Source organism: Lissotriton vulgaris, chromosome 3_2 (assembly GCF_964263255.1).
Source record: "Lissotriton vulgaris chromosome 3_2, aLisVul1.2, whole genome shotgun sequence".
In the NCBI taxonomy this organism is placed as follows: domain Eukaryota; kingdom Metazoa; phylum Chordata; class Amphibia; order Caudata; family Salamandridae; genus Lissotriton; species Lissotriton vulgaris.
The window spans coordinates 264908113-264924293 of record NC_141690.1 but is presented as its reverse complement, the minus strand read 5'-3'; the positions used below and the strand labels follow the sequence as shown (position 1 = coordinate 264924293).

The 16181-nt window shown below is 44.6% G+C and overlaps 1 protein-coding gene across 1 annotated transcript in view; it reads right to left on the bottom strand.

Annotated features, from left to right (window-relative positions):
- LOC147725648 (dedicator of cytokinesis protein 2-like) overlaps window positions 1-16181 on the bottom strand; it is a 1712066-nt gene that overhangs the window by 1478238 nt on the left and 217647 nt on the right. The window contains exons 2-4 of the mRNA XM_086964476.1: window positions 5106-5189; window positions 4475-4515; window positions 4201-4256 (exon numbers count right to left, since the gene is read on the bottom strand). Coding sequence (XP_086820602.1) covers window positions 4201-4256; window positions 4475-4515; window positions 5106-5189 — 181 coding nt within the window. The remainder of the gene's footprint in view (window positions 1-4200; window positions 4257-4474; window positions 4516-5105; window positions 5190-16181) is intronic.

The following is a 16181-nucleotide window of genomic DNA, read 5'->3' as shown; positions in this document are numbered from 1 at the left end:
TCCCCCAAGCGGCCCCATGTGTTGATGAGCCCCGGAAGGCTCAAGGGGGCATTTTGGTTACTGAGAGCCCACGAGGGGCTAAGGCGCCACCAGTATCTTTAAGAGCCCAGAGAGGCTCTGGGGCCATTCCTTGTATTTAGAGCCTGAGAGAAGGCTCCCAGCCCCCCCTTTGATTCAGAGCCTGCTAGGCTCCCACATGCATTTTTGGCGCATCCCTTCACAGCTGCCCAGCACTTTGTGGGCAGCTGCCACGTTTAGGCCCCCTGACATTTGGGACACAGGGCGTCCTAGCCTTAGAGAGGCCAGTTGGCCTATGGACAGTCACAGGTGGTGACTATTGTGAGTTTTGCGCTATTGTGGTTTCTACACCTCTGAATGTTTTTATGCATCATGTGCCTTGCTCTTACACCGCTGAATGTATTTCATGCATCATGTGTTATTTGCACCTCTGAATGTGTTTAGGCGTCATGTGTTTCCTCCCTTACACCTCTGAATGTATGTTATGCATCATGTGTTATGTGCTTACACCCCTACAGGTATTGTGATACTTAGGTGGTTGTTTTTCTTGCTAGTACAGGTGGTGCTAGTGAGGTCCTGGTTACCAGTGATTACTGGTTGTGTACTTTATGTTCTAATTTGATGCTAAAGTAAATATTATTCTATGTGCAAGTGCTAATTCTACCTAATGCTAAGTTCTAAAAGTGCTGATTCCTGACAGTGGTCCAGGTGGCCCTGTCTTACCCCTGTAAATTCTGCCCGTGCCTGTTGGCACATTGTAAAGTGTGTGTTTATCTAATGTGTTTTGGTGTAATACAAAGGCTATTTTTATATATAACCTTGTGTGGAGTTTCCTTTGTGGTGGGCCTTGGGTGTTGTTGCTGGGGTGCGTGCGCAAACACTTAACTCATATCGCCTCCAAGTTTAGCCTTGCTACTCGCGCCACGTTACCTAGAGGGTGAGCAGGGGTTATCTTGGCGTGTAACTCCCTTGCCCTGACCTAGGAGTGGTGGTCTCTGACTGACTTTGGCGCAAGCCCTGGCCAGACAGGGATCCCATTTCTAACAGCTTCTTATAGTTACCCCCACTTTTTGCTTCATGGTATACTGTTTTTGACTAGTTTAACTGGGATCCTGCTAATCAGGACCCCAGTCTATCTGCTTTCTACTTAAAATGTTATGTCATGTACTTAGGGACAGTCCAGATTGGATACTGGGGTACCCTTGTCAGTTCCTAGTATTTGGTACCCATGTACACAGGGTATAGGTACCCCAGAGGAGTCCCATGGGCTGAAGCAGGTATTATGCCACCCATGAGAGGCCATGCAAAAGTAAGTTGGTGCATGCACCACTTACTTAAGATATAAGTTTACTATATCTAAGGGTCACTACACTTTAAACCTATATGTCACCCCTGTAGCAGGCCTTGACAATCCTGAAGGCAGGGTGTTTGGTTCTAAGTGAGAGGGTGCCACTCCATGAGCAGGACACCCCTGCAGCCTACAGAGGCTATTCTCCCGGGGTGTTAGTGCTACAGCGATTTACGACATATAGAGTGGCAGTATGCGACCGCGTGATGACAACTCTAAAATGTCTGAAAGTAACCCTATTGTGTTTGATGTCAAACCTTGTGGAATCATACGCCTACACCTGTAACCGGTGTAGGAGGCATGATTCCACCCCTCAGAAGCAAGCTTTGTGAGGTCTATGGTGTTCCCGGTACCAGCCTTCTAGTCCCGGGCAGCACAAAATGGTTGTTACCAACCATAGACACGTTTCTGCCCTCCTGTTGTTGAGCCAAGCTCGAGCAGGGGAGGCCATAACAATAGGCATCCTGTCACAGGGAGGTGTGACCACCTCCCAGACAGGATTTAGTGTATTAGGCCTGGGTGGGTGCGCTTGCCCACGACCGAAAGTCTGCATGAGGGGCACCTCTGGTATTCCCTGTGCATAGTCCAGTTCAAACCAGTCCTGGGAGACGCTGGCTCCTGCTCTGGCACGAAAAAGGACAAAGGGCAGGGGAGTTACCTCCCCACTGTCCAGACCCTCCCCTGGGAGGGTCCCCTGAATCTGTTCAACCCTCTCGTGGGTACAAAAAGGCTTACCTGGCTGTAGGACCCTAGAATCGACGTGGACAAGATTCTGATTAAGAAAGCACTGAACTTCGAATGTCTGGCCACTCTGGGCTACGCTGGACTTCATTTGGACCTAACTTCATCTCCCTCTCAGTCTGAAGCATTGTCTGTGCCCGTGCACCATAAAGGCTCCATGCAGGACCTGTGGAGCATCAAGGACAACTGAAGTTATCTCTCTTGGGGTGAAGGAGTCACTCCCCTGCATTCAAAGGCACTGTAATGCAACTGACTGGTCTGCTGATCCTGAGCTGCTGTGGACTCCGAGGACTCCAGCAACACATGAGGTGGGTTCTACATCCCTCGAGACCGAGCTGCCCTCCCACCAAGTTTGAGGTCAGAATCCCTTGTGGGGGCTGCAAGACCTGTACCCCTGTGCATCACATACTTTTGCAAGTGCATATGCTTGCTGGCATTCCCAAATCAAGTGCACTGGGATCCAAGTATCCCCAACCTCTGGCACCATTTCCACCAAAGAACTTTGGCCTCCTTGCATTGAGTGCTTCGTGGGCTGTTGCTTTGTAAAACTGCTCGAGGTCCTCTCGCGACTCCTGTGACTCCAGCCTGTGGGTCCTCTTGAGGGTCATCTTTGCTTTTCTTGGGATCTCCTGGTTGCTCCGGGCTTGCCCTGACTCCCCTGTGTTTGGTGAGTCCCCCGGACCATGCTGGTCTGAACCGTAACCTTTCTTGACCATCTTCGTAGGCTGCTGCGGCCAAGGCTTGTTGGTGCTCCAGCTGGACACTGATCCCTCTCCTGGTCCCTGTGGCTGCAGAGCCAATAACCCCCCTCAATACACCTGAAGCATCCAACATTGGTGGGCAATCGTCTACCGAGCCCATGGTCACTCCTGAGTGACCTAGACTCTGTCCCCTCTGCTTTCAGGTAATCTCCACCAAAAATGCACCTTGGGATTTCAATGGACACCTTTCTTCTTTCCCGCAGTGGCATTTCCTTGAAGTCCTCCATTGAGATCGACAGCGGTTTCTGACACCACTTCAGCCCAGTGTACCCAGCTTCCCTGGGATAGGTAACTCTGTTACTACAGTATCTACGGGTGAGGTGGCTCTTCAATTTCCTAAGATCCAAAGGGCTTCCTTATAATCCACTGGGAAGGGTCCTTAACCACATGCTTTCTCATGACGAGCTCAGATCAGCTCGTCATGAAGCACGCCTCGCGCTCATGACGAGCTGAGCTCGTCATAACAGCCGCAACGCTGGCACGCGAGGCTAATTCCCCCGCTGTGCTGATAGTTCCACAGAAACGGGTGTGGCCGTAACGAGCTCAGCTCGTCATGAGCACAGCGCCACAGTGCTGCGTGACTAGCTGTGCATGCCCCTCCTCCCCCCAGCACAGCGGGGGGATTACCCCAGCTGCGAAGGGGTTAAACTTTAAAACTGCAACCACAAATCTCCCATAGAATTGTACCGCGTTCGTGTTCCCACACTGCACCCGTCCTCCCTGGGGATCCCTATTTACTCTCCTTGGGTGTTTTTATGGGGTCCCAACCAATGGTCATCCTCTAGACACTGTCTTGACTCGAGTCGTGGGTTCTTATACCACTATTTTAGTATATGGTTTTGTCTCCCCCAGAGCCCACTGTGTATTAGTGCTATTTACGATTGTTTCTGTGCTAGTACTGCGTGATTTGTATTTATCTGCGTGTAGCAGATACTGTAACGTATTTAGAGCGTGTTATAATAATAAATACATATTTGTATACCTACTGTGTGGTTCTCCTCTCATTTAACCAATAAAATATGGTTGCATTCTGTTAAAACAAGCTGCTTAACATTCCCGCAAGACTAAGCCTGGAGGCTGCTCTTCACATATGGTTATCTTTGACCTCTTAAATCACCATAAGGGTTGTTTGGACTGGTACAGGCTGCCCACTTTATTTAGTGGACAGCATATACCAGGCCAACTTTTCACACTATTGCTTATCATGGCATTAATAATATTTGAATCAATAATGGTAAGTCTTTCTTCAGTTTCCATGTATCACCCAAGTGTCACTGGCCAATGACTGTGCATCTTTCCAGTGTGCATTCTTGCGCTGCGCGGGGTACCTACCCTCTCTTCTCCACACGTGCATTCTTAATATGGATGAAGGACACAGGAAAGATGCCCTAAGGGGAGAAGAAGAAAAAACATATAAGATGATAACGAAGCATCAGGAATAAACTATTGTTCTTGGTCAGGCATGTGTCAAGAGCCCTCCGTGGTGTCCCCTCTGTATGTAAAGCTTGTAGTGGGACAAAGAGAGCCTGGGTTTGGACATTCCTGGACCATCTAAACTTTGCAAAGAGGAGCAGAAGCAAGGAGATGGTTCCTGCACACATCTTACCCGTGTAGATCTGTTCTTCAGGGCGTAACCTCTGAACCAGCCTGCAATGGAGAGGGAGAAGGGAGTGAATGTTACTGGTCTTTGGTGACCTGTCATGAAACACTTATCATGGAACAGCTTATTTTTAATCGAATTTCATGGATGCATGTCTTAAAAGTAAGGACGGGGTAAAGGCATCAGCACAAGTCAAGAAGATCTCAATATGAAAGGCTGGGTTCCCTTCAGAGCTAGAGAGATAATTAATTTTCTCTTTTTGCTGAGTCATTTCATGTACTTTCCATCCTATATCTACTAGACAGCACTGCGGTAGCGCTTGGAAGACTTTGAGTTGCTAGCACCTGAGAAGTCATGATGAAAGTGATGAAAGACATCTGCTGGACCCTATGAAGTTCCCTCAGCTCAGCTCTTCATGAGGCACGCCAAGTGCTCATGACGATCGTCATAACGGCCGCAACGCTGGCACGCGGGGCTAATTCCCCCGCTGTGCTGAGCGTTCCACAGGAACGGGTGTGGCCGTAATCGAATCTACTCTATCCCAGGTGCTGGATAGAGTAGATACCTCCTGGGTTTACCTCCCTTTATGGAGAAAACACTACTCCCACCCCTGTGACCTCTTGCTGAGACTGCTCACCTTCACACATCTGGACAATGTGCACGACGTCCCCGATCTGGAGGGAGAGGTGATGCTCTTTCGTGCCCGAGAAGTTCCATAATGCTGAAACAGAAGATAGACCTGATTAGTGGTGGAAATCTGCACCCATCCTGAGAATCAATTATTGGCAAATTTCAGCCTACCCATCTGGGTGTCAATCTATGTCAGAATACCAGGTACTGGCAAGTGATTGGCCCAGAACGCTCATCAGAGCCAGGGACCATTGAGCCATTTGAGGTGGGGGCAGGTCTGAGAAGATGCTGAGTGCCCAGGGACTCAGTGGGAGAAATACCATACATCATCCTTTTTGACTAACGGGCTGGGATCTAATGTGCTTATTTGGTCTTTGTTGAGAAGTCTTGGGGCCTGATTCAGATTTCGGATATCCCCTCCACCGAAATATAAACCCAATTATATCCTATGGAATTTACATTTTGCCAGATGGGATAGCTGTCACCGCCGTGAAGGAGTAACCCATTCACCGAAATCTAAAATCAGGCAACCAATGGCAGATGTAATAAGCAAGTTATATAATTAACAGCGTGTTTTATGTGACTAAATTGATCGTAGACTGCATTTGAAGGAAACGGGGCAGACAAAGTTAGAGATGTCTGTACCCGAAACTTAATCAGAGATTTTTGAGGAATGATGACTCTCTTGTTTGGTCACAAACATATTGTTGAAGAAGAATTACCATTGGACCCATAGACCTGTTAGTATGCGGTGTTGGATTCATTCTTTTCTTCCCTCTACCAATTGGTTTCTTTCCTTGCCCTGTTCCACTCTCCGTCTCCTCTTACCTTGGTGTGTTCCATCAGCCAGCCGTGAGCTATCTGCGGCTAACTTTCAGCCTGTTTTGCTTCTTGACTAGCCTGGTTATGATGAGAATAGACTTCCTGAGATGCTGTTTCTGATCGTGTCATCATTACATCAATTAATGACGATGCCAGCCGATGGCTATTTATACAGCCCTATCTCAACAAACGAAGGGAGACCAGGAGTGCATTAAGCTCTAGCATTCGTGCTCCACAGTGTAACAATTAATGGTGTGCAGTTCCTAAAGTTGGAGGGAGCAGAGAGGGAAGGAATCTCAGGTCAGAACTGTGAAATCCACAGGATGGGGAATAGTTCCTTGTTGGAACTAGGGCCCTCACACACCCCGAAGGGTGTCATGCTTCACGAGTGGTGCAAGAGGCTCACAATCAGAGGCGCAACTAGAGCCAAATTTGGGGGCGAAGGAGGGGCTAATAAAAATTTCGGGTTGGGGGGCTAGTTCTTCCAGCAATCGGCTGAGTGAAGGTGCAAGGGCTCTAAAAAGGGGTGAAAACACAACAAAGCCTCGTAAACAAGTTAATGGTCTGTTAAAGACCTGTGAAGTACTTGGGTGCAGCTGCAATAAGACGGACGCCAGCCCAGGATGCTGTCTCAGCCCAGGCAGACACACACAACGGGGGTGGGGAAGCTGAAGCCCTTTGAGCCCAATAGGTGCTTCACGCCTGCTCACAATAGCCTAAACAATTGCCTACCCAGTCTCCTGCGTCTCACTATATGAGAGGGAGGCGATGAGAGGCAGGAGACAGAGTAGGTTGTGGGCAGATATACCACTTGTACCATAGGGATAACGTCTAGCTTATCTCCAGTGCTTTTCGAGGAGGCATATATATATATATATATATATATTCACAGAAAAAACCATAGGTTATAGACCATATATAGTTAGGAATTTGCAATTACAAAACCTTGAAAATTCAATGAAAAAACCATAGGTTATAGACCATATATAGTTAGGGATTAGCATTTAAAAAACCTTATTTTATTTGCACAAAACCATTGAAATTCCATATATAGTTAGTTGCACTAACTATATATCGCGGACCCGCAATCCACTGCTAATGATGTCACATATTACATCATTCATGACATGGTCAGTGACATCACTGATGACATCACTGATGACATCTCAAATGACATCACTGATGACATCACTGATGACATCTCAAATGACATCACTGATGACATCACTGACATCTCATTTGACATTACTGATTACATCACTGATGATATCATTTATGTGATAATACATCTTCAGACTCTAATATAACCTTTGATACACTCAGTGTAAACAGGCACTCACAGACTGTCACACATCCATGGAGTTACTCACACACCTATTCAGTCATGCAAAGAATCAATCACATCTCCATTTCCTTAACTATACAGTTATACACACCTTACTTATTCAAACATATACTAACACATATTTACTCTCTTATACAATCCTTGATACAAGTTCACAATGATTCATACAGCCACTCTCACATTCACTGACTCTTATGTTCAGTTATTTATATATGTCAACTCTCACATGGAGTGTGTTTTACATATGTACTTACTTTGACATGTAGAACTGAGATATCCATTCACTCACCAATATACTCATGCACACAGTCAACTGTCCATACAGCTGTTTCTACATGCACTTTTGAACCCATACACCTAGGGAATCAACCGCTCACACATCTATGCACAGAGTTATACACCTCCCAGCCACCCACACACACACTCAGTCTCCCATACAAATACTTGGGCAACCATTCAATAACCCATATAGTTACTGATATAGCTACTGATTTAAACATGCAGCAGATTACAGAAGAACATAAATATTGATTGCCAAATTAAGACACTTTAATCACTAACCCATGCACTCAGTGAGACACATTTAATCATTCTCTCATACAGTCAGTCATGCACCTACTAAATCCTTCATCCAGACACTTATACATCCACTCATTCTTCAATATGTAAGACATATTTTAACTTTACAGAAACATACAGTCACTGGGTGTTGTCATCAGTGATGTCATCAGTGATGTCATTTGAGATGTCATCAGTGATGTCATCAGTGATGTCACTGACCATGTCATGAATGATGTAATATGTGACATCATTAGCAGTGGATTGCGGGTCCGCGATATATAGTTAGTGCAACTAACTATATATGGAATTTCAATGGTTTTGTGCAAATAAAATAAGGTTTTTTAAATGCTAATCCCTAACTATATATGGTCTATAACCTATGGTTTTTTCATTGAATTTTCAAGGTTTTGTAATTGCAAATTCCTAACTATATATGGTCTATAACCTATGGTTTTTTCTGTGAATTTCATTGGTTTTTTAAAAGCTAATATCTATAGCTGTAAAATATATTCTTTATTAAGTGACGTATCACGTAGCCCGTGAGACGCCTCATGATGCATCGCATAACCGTGACGTATCGTCTCTGCAGCGCAAACCAAACCCAAAACGTAAGCGCGCCAGAACACGCTTAAAGATATATATATATTTTTTTAACCTTAATTAGACAAAATCCACACGTGCACATATCACAAACGTTCAAAAAACACAATATGTCGAACTCCCGTTACGCTGCCGGTTAGCTGCCCGGTTAACGTACCAGGAAGCACCTTTACCGCGAAAAATCGCAAATTATTTTTTTTTCACCCCCCAGGGAACTTTAATAGCCCCCTCATCAATCCTAGGGGTTCAGGAGGGGTCTGCCTTACCCCTTTCATTCATTTACACCTTTTTTTTTCCACCTCTTGTCTCTCGATCCCACAGAGAGACAAGATGGCGGCCGCTCCAGACTGTTTACAATGATAACAGCCAATCAGCTTCTCCTCAGACTCCCGTTACACTGCCGATTAGCTTCCCGGTAGCTGCCTGGTTACCTGCCCAGTTCGCGTACCAAGACGCGTCTCTACGGCGAAAAAATCGGATTTTTTTGTTTGTTTTTTTTTTGGCCCCACGTGGCTTTATAATATCCCCCTCATCAATCCTAGGGGGTCAGAAGGGGTCTACCTTGCCCTCTTTCCTTCATTTCCCCCTTTGTTTTGGCCTCCTCTTGTCTCTCGATCCTACCGAGAGACAAGATGGCGGCCGCTCCGGACTGTTTACAATATTGACAGCCAATCAGCTACTCCTCAGACTCCCGTTACACTGCCGGTTAGCTTCCCGGTTAGCTGCCCGGTTAGCTGCCCGGTTCGCGTACCAAGACGCGTCTCTACGGCGAAAAAATCTGATTTTTTTTTTTTTTTTGTGTTACACTGCCGGTTAGCTTCCCGGTTAGCTGCCCGGTTAGCTGCCCGGTTCGCGAACCAAGACGCGTCTCTACGGCGAAAAAATCGGAATTTATTTTTTAATTTTTTTGGGTTACACTGACGGTTAGCTTCCCGGTTAGCTGCCCGGTTAGCTGCCCGGTTCGCGAACCAAGACGCGTCTCTACGGCGAAAAAATCGGATTTTTTTTTTTTTTTTTTTGGGCCCGGCGTGGCTCTATAATATCCCCCTCATCAATCCTAGGGGGTCAGAAGGGGTCTACCTTGCCCCCTTTCCTTCATTTCCCCCTTTGTTTTGGCCTCCTCTTGTCTCTCGATCCTACCGAGAGACAAGATGGCTGCCGCTCCGGACTGTTTAGAATGTTGACAGACACCGGAGAGCCAATCAGCTTCGCTTCGCAAAGTTCCGATACGCGAAAAGTTCGCGAACCGGAGCGCTGCCCGGAGCGCTGTTACAGATATATATCTTGTTTTAAACGTTAATTTCTCAAAATCCACTGAAGCACATATATTGAGACCTAGCAAAGGCACATCGGGCTAACAGTCCCTACAATTTTGCAAAGTTTCGTGCAAATCCATTCAGCCGTTCGAGCTAAAAGTGAGTCCAACCGCCCTATGGAAAACTCAATGCAAAAAACGCGTTTTGGGACCCCCCTTTTTTCTCAGCCCCCCCTTGACGAAACCCCACCAAATTTTCAGGGGCTGCTCAGAAACAAAATGTGCCATTTTCCTGAAAATTTCAGCCGATTCCGTCCACAAACGCCAAAGTTATTAGGCATAGAATTTTCAAAAGTTCCATAGAGAAAAAATCCTAACTATATATACCTACTGGCTATCGCCAGTAGGTAATATATATATATATATATATATATATATATATATATATAACTCTAGTTGGGTCAGCATTTCAGTTTTCTTAAGGTACATCATAATTTGATTCTGTGTATTCGGAACCAGTACCAATCATTGAATTCGGGCTAAACACTGTGTAGATTAGATTCCTGAAGAATTGCCCTTTGATCTGTAAAGACCTCAAGATGGCAAGAAACATGTCAACCTTTTAACCACAAGATTGTTTTGCTACCAGGGATCATTGTCTCCACTGGGGGCTATCACGTTTTTAATTAGACAAGCATACTCGCCGGCTAAATCCCTTGTTAGAGACTTGCTCAATCTATTTTAAGCCCCTTGCATCACTCATCACCACATTCTTCACAATCTACACACTGGACCCTACACATACACTTCACTGACAGCATTGGGACAAAAGATCTCCGACAAAGAGCCCCCTTGAAGGTGTCCATCTGGTATTGCAGCGCCGGCCCAAAGAGGAGCATGCTCAATGATGAAGCATTACACCGGTGTGTGAGGGGCCTAGCTCCAACAAGGAACTATTCCCCATCCTGTGGATTTCACTGATCTGACCTGCAATTCCTTCCCTCTCTTCTCCCTCCTACTTTACGAACCACATACCATTAATTGTTACTATTCAAATAACCCCCAACCTGTTGTTATTCAAAATTAGATCCAGTGACCAAATATACATGTGGTTATTTCTAGCTGTATCGCGAAGAAGAACAATACTAGATAGATGTCCTTTCTACATGGACATTCAAATACCCTTTTAATCTGCCTTATACATTATTTTCCACATACCAACCAGCAATTACTGCTGCACACACTGATCATCAATACAGACCAAACACTCTGAGGTAATCCTAACTGTTCTTCAAGCAAGCGTTAAAAAGGAGCCCTTCCTTACCATTGTCTCAGTTGTCCAAGGCAGTCTGAAACCATATGGACAAACTCGGTTTGCCTGGCAATTAACAACATTGTATGAAGTAAAATTTTAATAAAAAGACTATAACGCATAAAGTGTGACTAATCTCTCATCTCATGCAAGCACCTCTCAAGAAAGCGATTAGCAGATTTTTACTGCAAGGATTAATAAAATAATAGATAACTCAGAATGGCTTGCCCCTGTAGTCATTGCCACTAAATCAGATAGGAATACTTTAAACTGTGTGTGGACCTCCAAAACCTAAATGGCAGTATTTGGGTTGAAAGGCAACAACTACCTTACATCAATAAAGTACTTACCTTGGCTAAAGATGTAAGCTCCTTCAGTGTCCTTGGTTTGCCCTGGGCCTATAATCAGGAAGAACTATATCTTGCATCATGTCACCTTACCTCTTGCATTATGCCATTAGGGACCTATCAGTATATGCATACGCCTTTCTGTCTGGACTTAGCTGCTGTGGCATTCGAATGCATAGTGAGTGCAGATTGTTTTTAACGTTCTCTGTTTTCAAAAAACAAGATACGAATTGGATTAGTTACCATCCTGTTTCAGCTGTTAGATGGGAAGGAATGAATAGTGGCTTTAGCACGTCATGCTTTAAAAGGAACCAAAAACAAATACTCTGAATAGGAAAAGGAGACCCTGGGGTGTTACTAGGTAGCCATACCTTTCAGAATTCTCTTCTGAGGAATGCCCTTTAAGGTCAAGACTGATCACTAACCCATGGTATTTGCTTTCAGAACTAACCTGATGTTAGGCCTAGAGGGATATAATTTAAAATGCAATTCCTCCCAGGTCCAAAATATATAGGGGCTGATTACGATATCACTAGTATGGCCTCCAGATGAGTTCCGGAACGAGCAAATCCGATTAGAAGCCTATGTTTCCGACGGAGTCGTCCCCCGTTCGGGAACAACCAAGTACTATGCGAAGATCTCATCCACGTCGACCGAATCGTTTCCGAACCAGATCCTGTCCATTCTACTCGTTCGGGGCTGAATCGTGCCGTGCAATGGAGCCGGGTTCCGAATGAGTACGATGCAAGATTCGGATAGCTGTGTCGACTCAGTGTCAAGAAGACAAAACCGCTGTCAAAATCAGACTTCGGGGGGCCGTAGCAGGCCCCCCTTCACCCGGAACCATCTGAATCAGTAGCGAGGGGTTTTGCATGGGTCCCCTTGATCCAAGTATGTACAGTGCGGTGGGCAATATGGGGTGCCCGTCACAGGGTGTACGCTTTTCCCCACCCACACCTTTTTTGCTATGGGAGCCTGTATATGCTTCGGTACACCGGCTCCCATAAAGTTCAATGGGAGTCCAAGTGGACTAAGTCCGTCAGCATACGGCTGCATCATACTCATTCGGTCGGACTCGCACAGCACGATTTGCTAGGAAAGCCCTCCGGATCAGAGTCGTATGGAGGGCTTTCCTAGCAAGATCTTAATCGGCCCTATAGTTCAAGAGGGCCTCTCATTTATGCCAGTGGAAACAGTGTGACTGGGGTGGAGAAAATAGTCGATGATTTTGTCCTTACAGTTACACTTTCAGGGGTAATAAATATGAATGGTCTGAGTGAATGAGAGAACATGAAGAGCTGAACATTTTAGTAACCGATATTCAAGAGGTTTGGCCAGTGAAGAACAAGGATCTTCCCACTTGTTTGTCCTGAAAGGTCAGATACAAACATTGCATTATAGATGGAGTTGTATGCAGAGGTGACAAACCTGTCCCCCCTTTGTGGGCTGAGGGAGAGAATCATAGATTTGGAACATGAGTCTCATTTATGTATGAGGCTAAAGCATGATCGGTGTATTAGTGGCCAGGTATGGACACTTTAGTTGAAGGCTGGCAGAGATGTTGTCATGGTAGTGCAAAAACATGCATAGTTACAAAAGCTCTATTTTCACCTCTTAATAGTCCAGATGAGCAATGGGTCCAGTTGTCTCTAGACATCATTGGGCCCATCCACCAGTAGCCCTTAGGTGGCCGTTACATCTTGATAGTTGTGGACCACTACATCTACTGGATATTAACAATGCCCCAGACTGCTAATGGACTGAGTGCGGGATTTGTTCCACGATGAGATAATGGTGTGCAATTCACCTCAGATCTTGTGAAAGAAGTTTGGATAAAATGTCAATTTATCTAAAAAAAACTGCATTCTATTGTACCCCTGCTTATGGGTTAATGGAATGAATTGATTGCATTGTGAAAGAGTGTTTGTGAAGAGTGACGTAAAGCCCCTAAGGTCCGACTCCATGTATTGTAGGCCTCGACTCCATCTTGGCTAATAGAGGTCGCCATCTTCTTGCTCTTGAACAATGGAAGTCCCCATCTTTCATGGATTTATGCAGAATCATTGTCATGTCTACCATTTGACGCAGGTGCCGTCTGACCTTATCGTGCCAAGAACTGTGATACCATCAAGTCATTCAACGAGTGACATTGATGCAACACCTGATGCGATTCTCGTCTTGGTCAAATGTAATCTTTTCAACATGTCAAGTTTAACTAGGAATACTTAAAAACATATAGTCGAAATAAAGTAGTCTGAACAGGCATTCTTTTACCTTACATGTTCATAAGGAAACATCTGAGACACACACCTTGATGCACACAATCTATGTCAGAAATTCGTAAACTTATGTCAGAAAATCCAACTTCTGATAAAACTTAATATACAATGATGCCCACTTCTCAGGAGACGTCCTTTGCCCAGATTACTGCATGATATTCTGCCAGAGATGGTCTAACCTACTGCCAGCACATTTCGCACTTCGCAGATACTACATCTCGCCTGAAGTCTGACGCAGATAAACCTGAGTCCCATAGGAAGATCACAGAGTGTATTTACCTTTCATGGGAAACACTGTCTTCACGCTTCCACTGATAAAATACTGTCTTTGCTGTAAACAAGGCATGCAGTGTGTCTCTTCTCCCTAAGAAACTCTAGACTGTAGGTTTCTCTGCCTTCCACGCTCTGTTAGTATAGAAGTTGATGTTAGGGTGTTAGGTTTTAGATAACATTTTAACAATGTTAGAAATGTTTATTTTATTCTCTGTATTTGTAACGCGTTTGCTGTTTTTTAAATTAATCTATGTCGTTGTTTTAGATGTACTGAGATACAGATTATTTTTATAGTAATAAATACTTTTGACTTAAATGTGTTCATTCTTCTTAGTAGAGTGTTTGTTATACTGTGAATAACGAAATAAGGAATGTTACGGTTTCCAAGCTGCCCCTCATCCCGTCATAAGAAATTGTTAGTAACCCAAAAGCAATCTATTTCATTTCATATTGATTAATGTTTTGCAGGGCTACACTAACCGTCTTTCACATTCATGAAGTAAAATAACAATAACCTGTCTTTCACATTCATCGTTGGTGCATTGAACCAAGTTCACATGTGTCACCCGTGAGCTTTGCACAGCTTATAGAGCTGTGCCAAAATCGTAGCGTATACAACAAGAGCTAGCGTTAAAGGGTTGTCAGTGGAGAAGGCACTACAAGAACTGCACTGCACTACCCCCGACAGTGCTAATAGGGTTTCTCTGTTCATATTTCTTAAATGGAGGTGTACCCGGACAAAAATGACCCTGTCTTGGTTGAGGAAGAAGATCCCCATTGAGATAGACAGGAAGCTGTGATGGAAAAGATGAAGTTCCCACCATTCAAAAAAAGAATGCTAAGCAAAACTGGCACAAAGGTTTTGTAAATTTGTGTGGGAGATTTGGTGCGAGTAAAATGACCTACATTAGGGAAGTGTGATTGTAGTAAGTATTTGAAACCAAGAAAGTTCACTCCGATGTTCTCGAAAGTGGACAATCCTTGAGTATGGATGGGATCTCTAAGTGAAAGTAGGTGGGTTTCCACTTCTGTCCCTTCAGAATATGGAGCTGTGACCTGAAGAAGATGAGTGTACGGAGGTTAAGAGATGTATATGCTACGTCCAAGTGACATGAATATTTAGGGCCCGATTCACAGAACTAACTTACTACAAAATCCTAAAGTTTCTACCATTTTTGTATTCACAGAAGGCACTTACTCATTTTGGTATTCACAGAAGGCACTTACTCATTTCGGTATTCACAGAGGGCACTTACTCATTTCGGTATTCACAGAAGGCACTTACTCATTTTGGTATTTACAGAAGGCACTTACTCATTTTGGTATTCACAGAAGGCACTTACTCATTTTGGTATTCACGGAAGGCACTTACTCATTTCGGTATTCACAGAGGGCCCTTAATCATTTCGATATTCACAGAGGGCACTTACTCATTTTGGTATTTACAGAAGGCACTTACTCATTTTGGTATTTACAGAAGGCACTTACTCATTTTGGTATTCACAGAAGGCACTTACTCATTTTGGTATTTACGGAAGGCACTTACTCATTTCGGTATTCACAGAGGGCACTTACTCATTTCGATATTCACAGAGGGCACTTACTCATTTTGGTATTTACAGAGGGCACTTACTCATTTTGGTATTTACAGAAGGCACTTACTCATTTTGGTATTTACAGAAGGCACATACTCATTGATAAGTAAGTGCATTCTGTGAATACCAAAATGGTAGTAAGTTTTGGATTTTGTAGTAAGTTAGTTCTGTGAATCAGCCCTTATGTCATTAACTGAACCTCTTCTCTTCTTGTGAGTGGTGGTTCACTGCTTTACTACTGTGGCCTGCGGTCATAGTGTTCAATTCACCTTGTTTTACATTTAGATGATGAGGTGTGATATATTTCCTCATATCGCCCCTCTTGCTATTGCTTTCTTCCCTATCCCCACCTCCTTTACCCTTTGCCTTTGTACCAACCATCGGCAGGAGTGAGCAGTCATTGGCCAACTCTCATCCTGTTTTATTTCTTGGCTACTCTGGTGATGGAGAGAATAATCTCCTGACATTCTGCCTCTGAGCCCATCAGCATTATAGCATGGTGTCTGTGGCTTCCTTGATGTTCCACTTTGGGGCCCGAGGGGGGCATATAATGCTGTGTTTCTTGATTCCCTTGGGTCCCACCTTCAACTCCATCAGCAGCAGATCAGCAGTCCCTGCATTCGAGGGTTCATAGATCTGGTGTGTCAAACAAATACTGCGCGAAGCGTACTCTACTCCTCTCACATACTAGCAG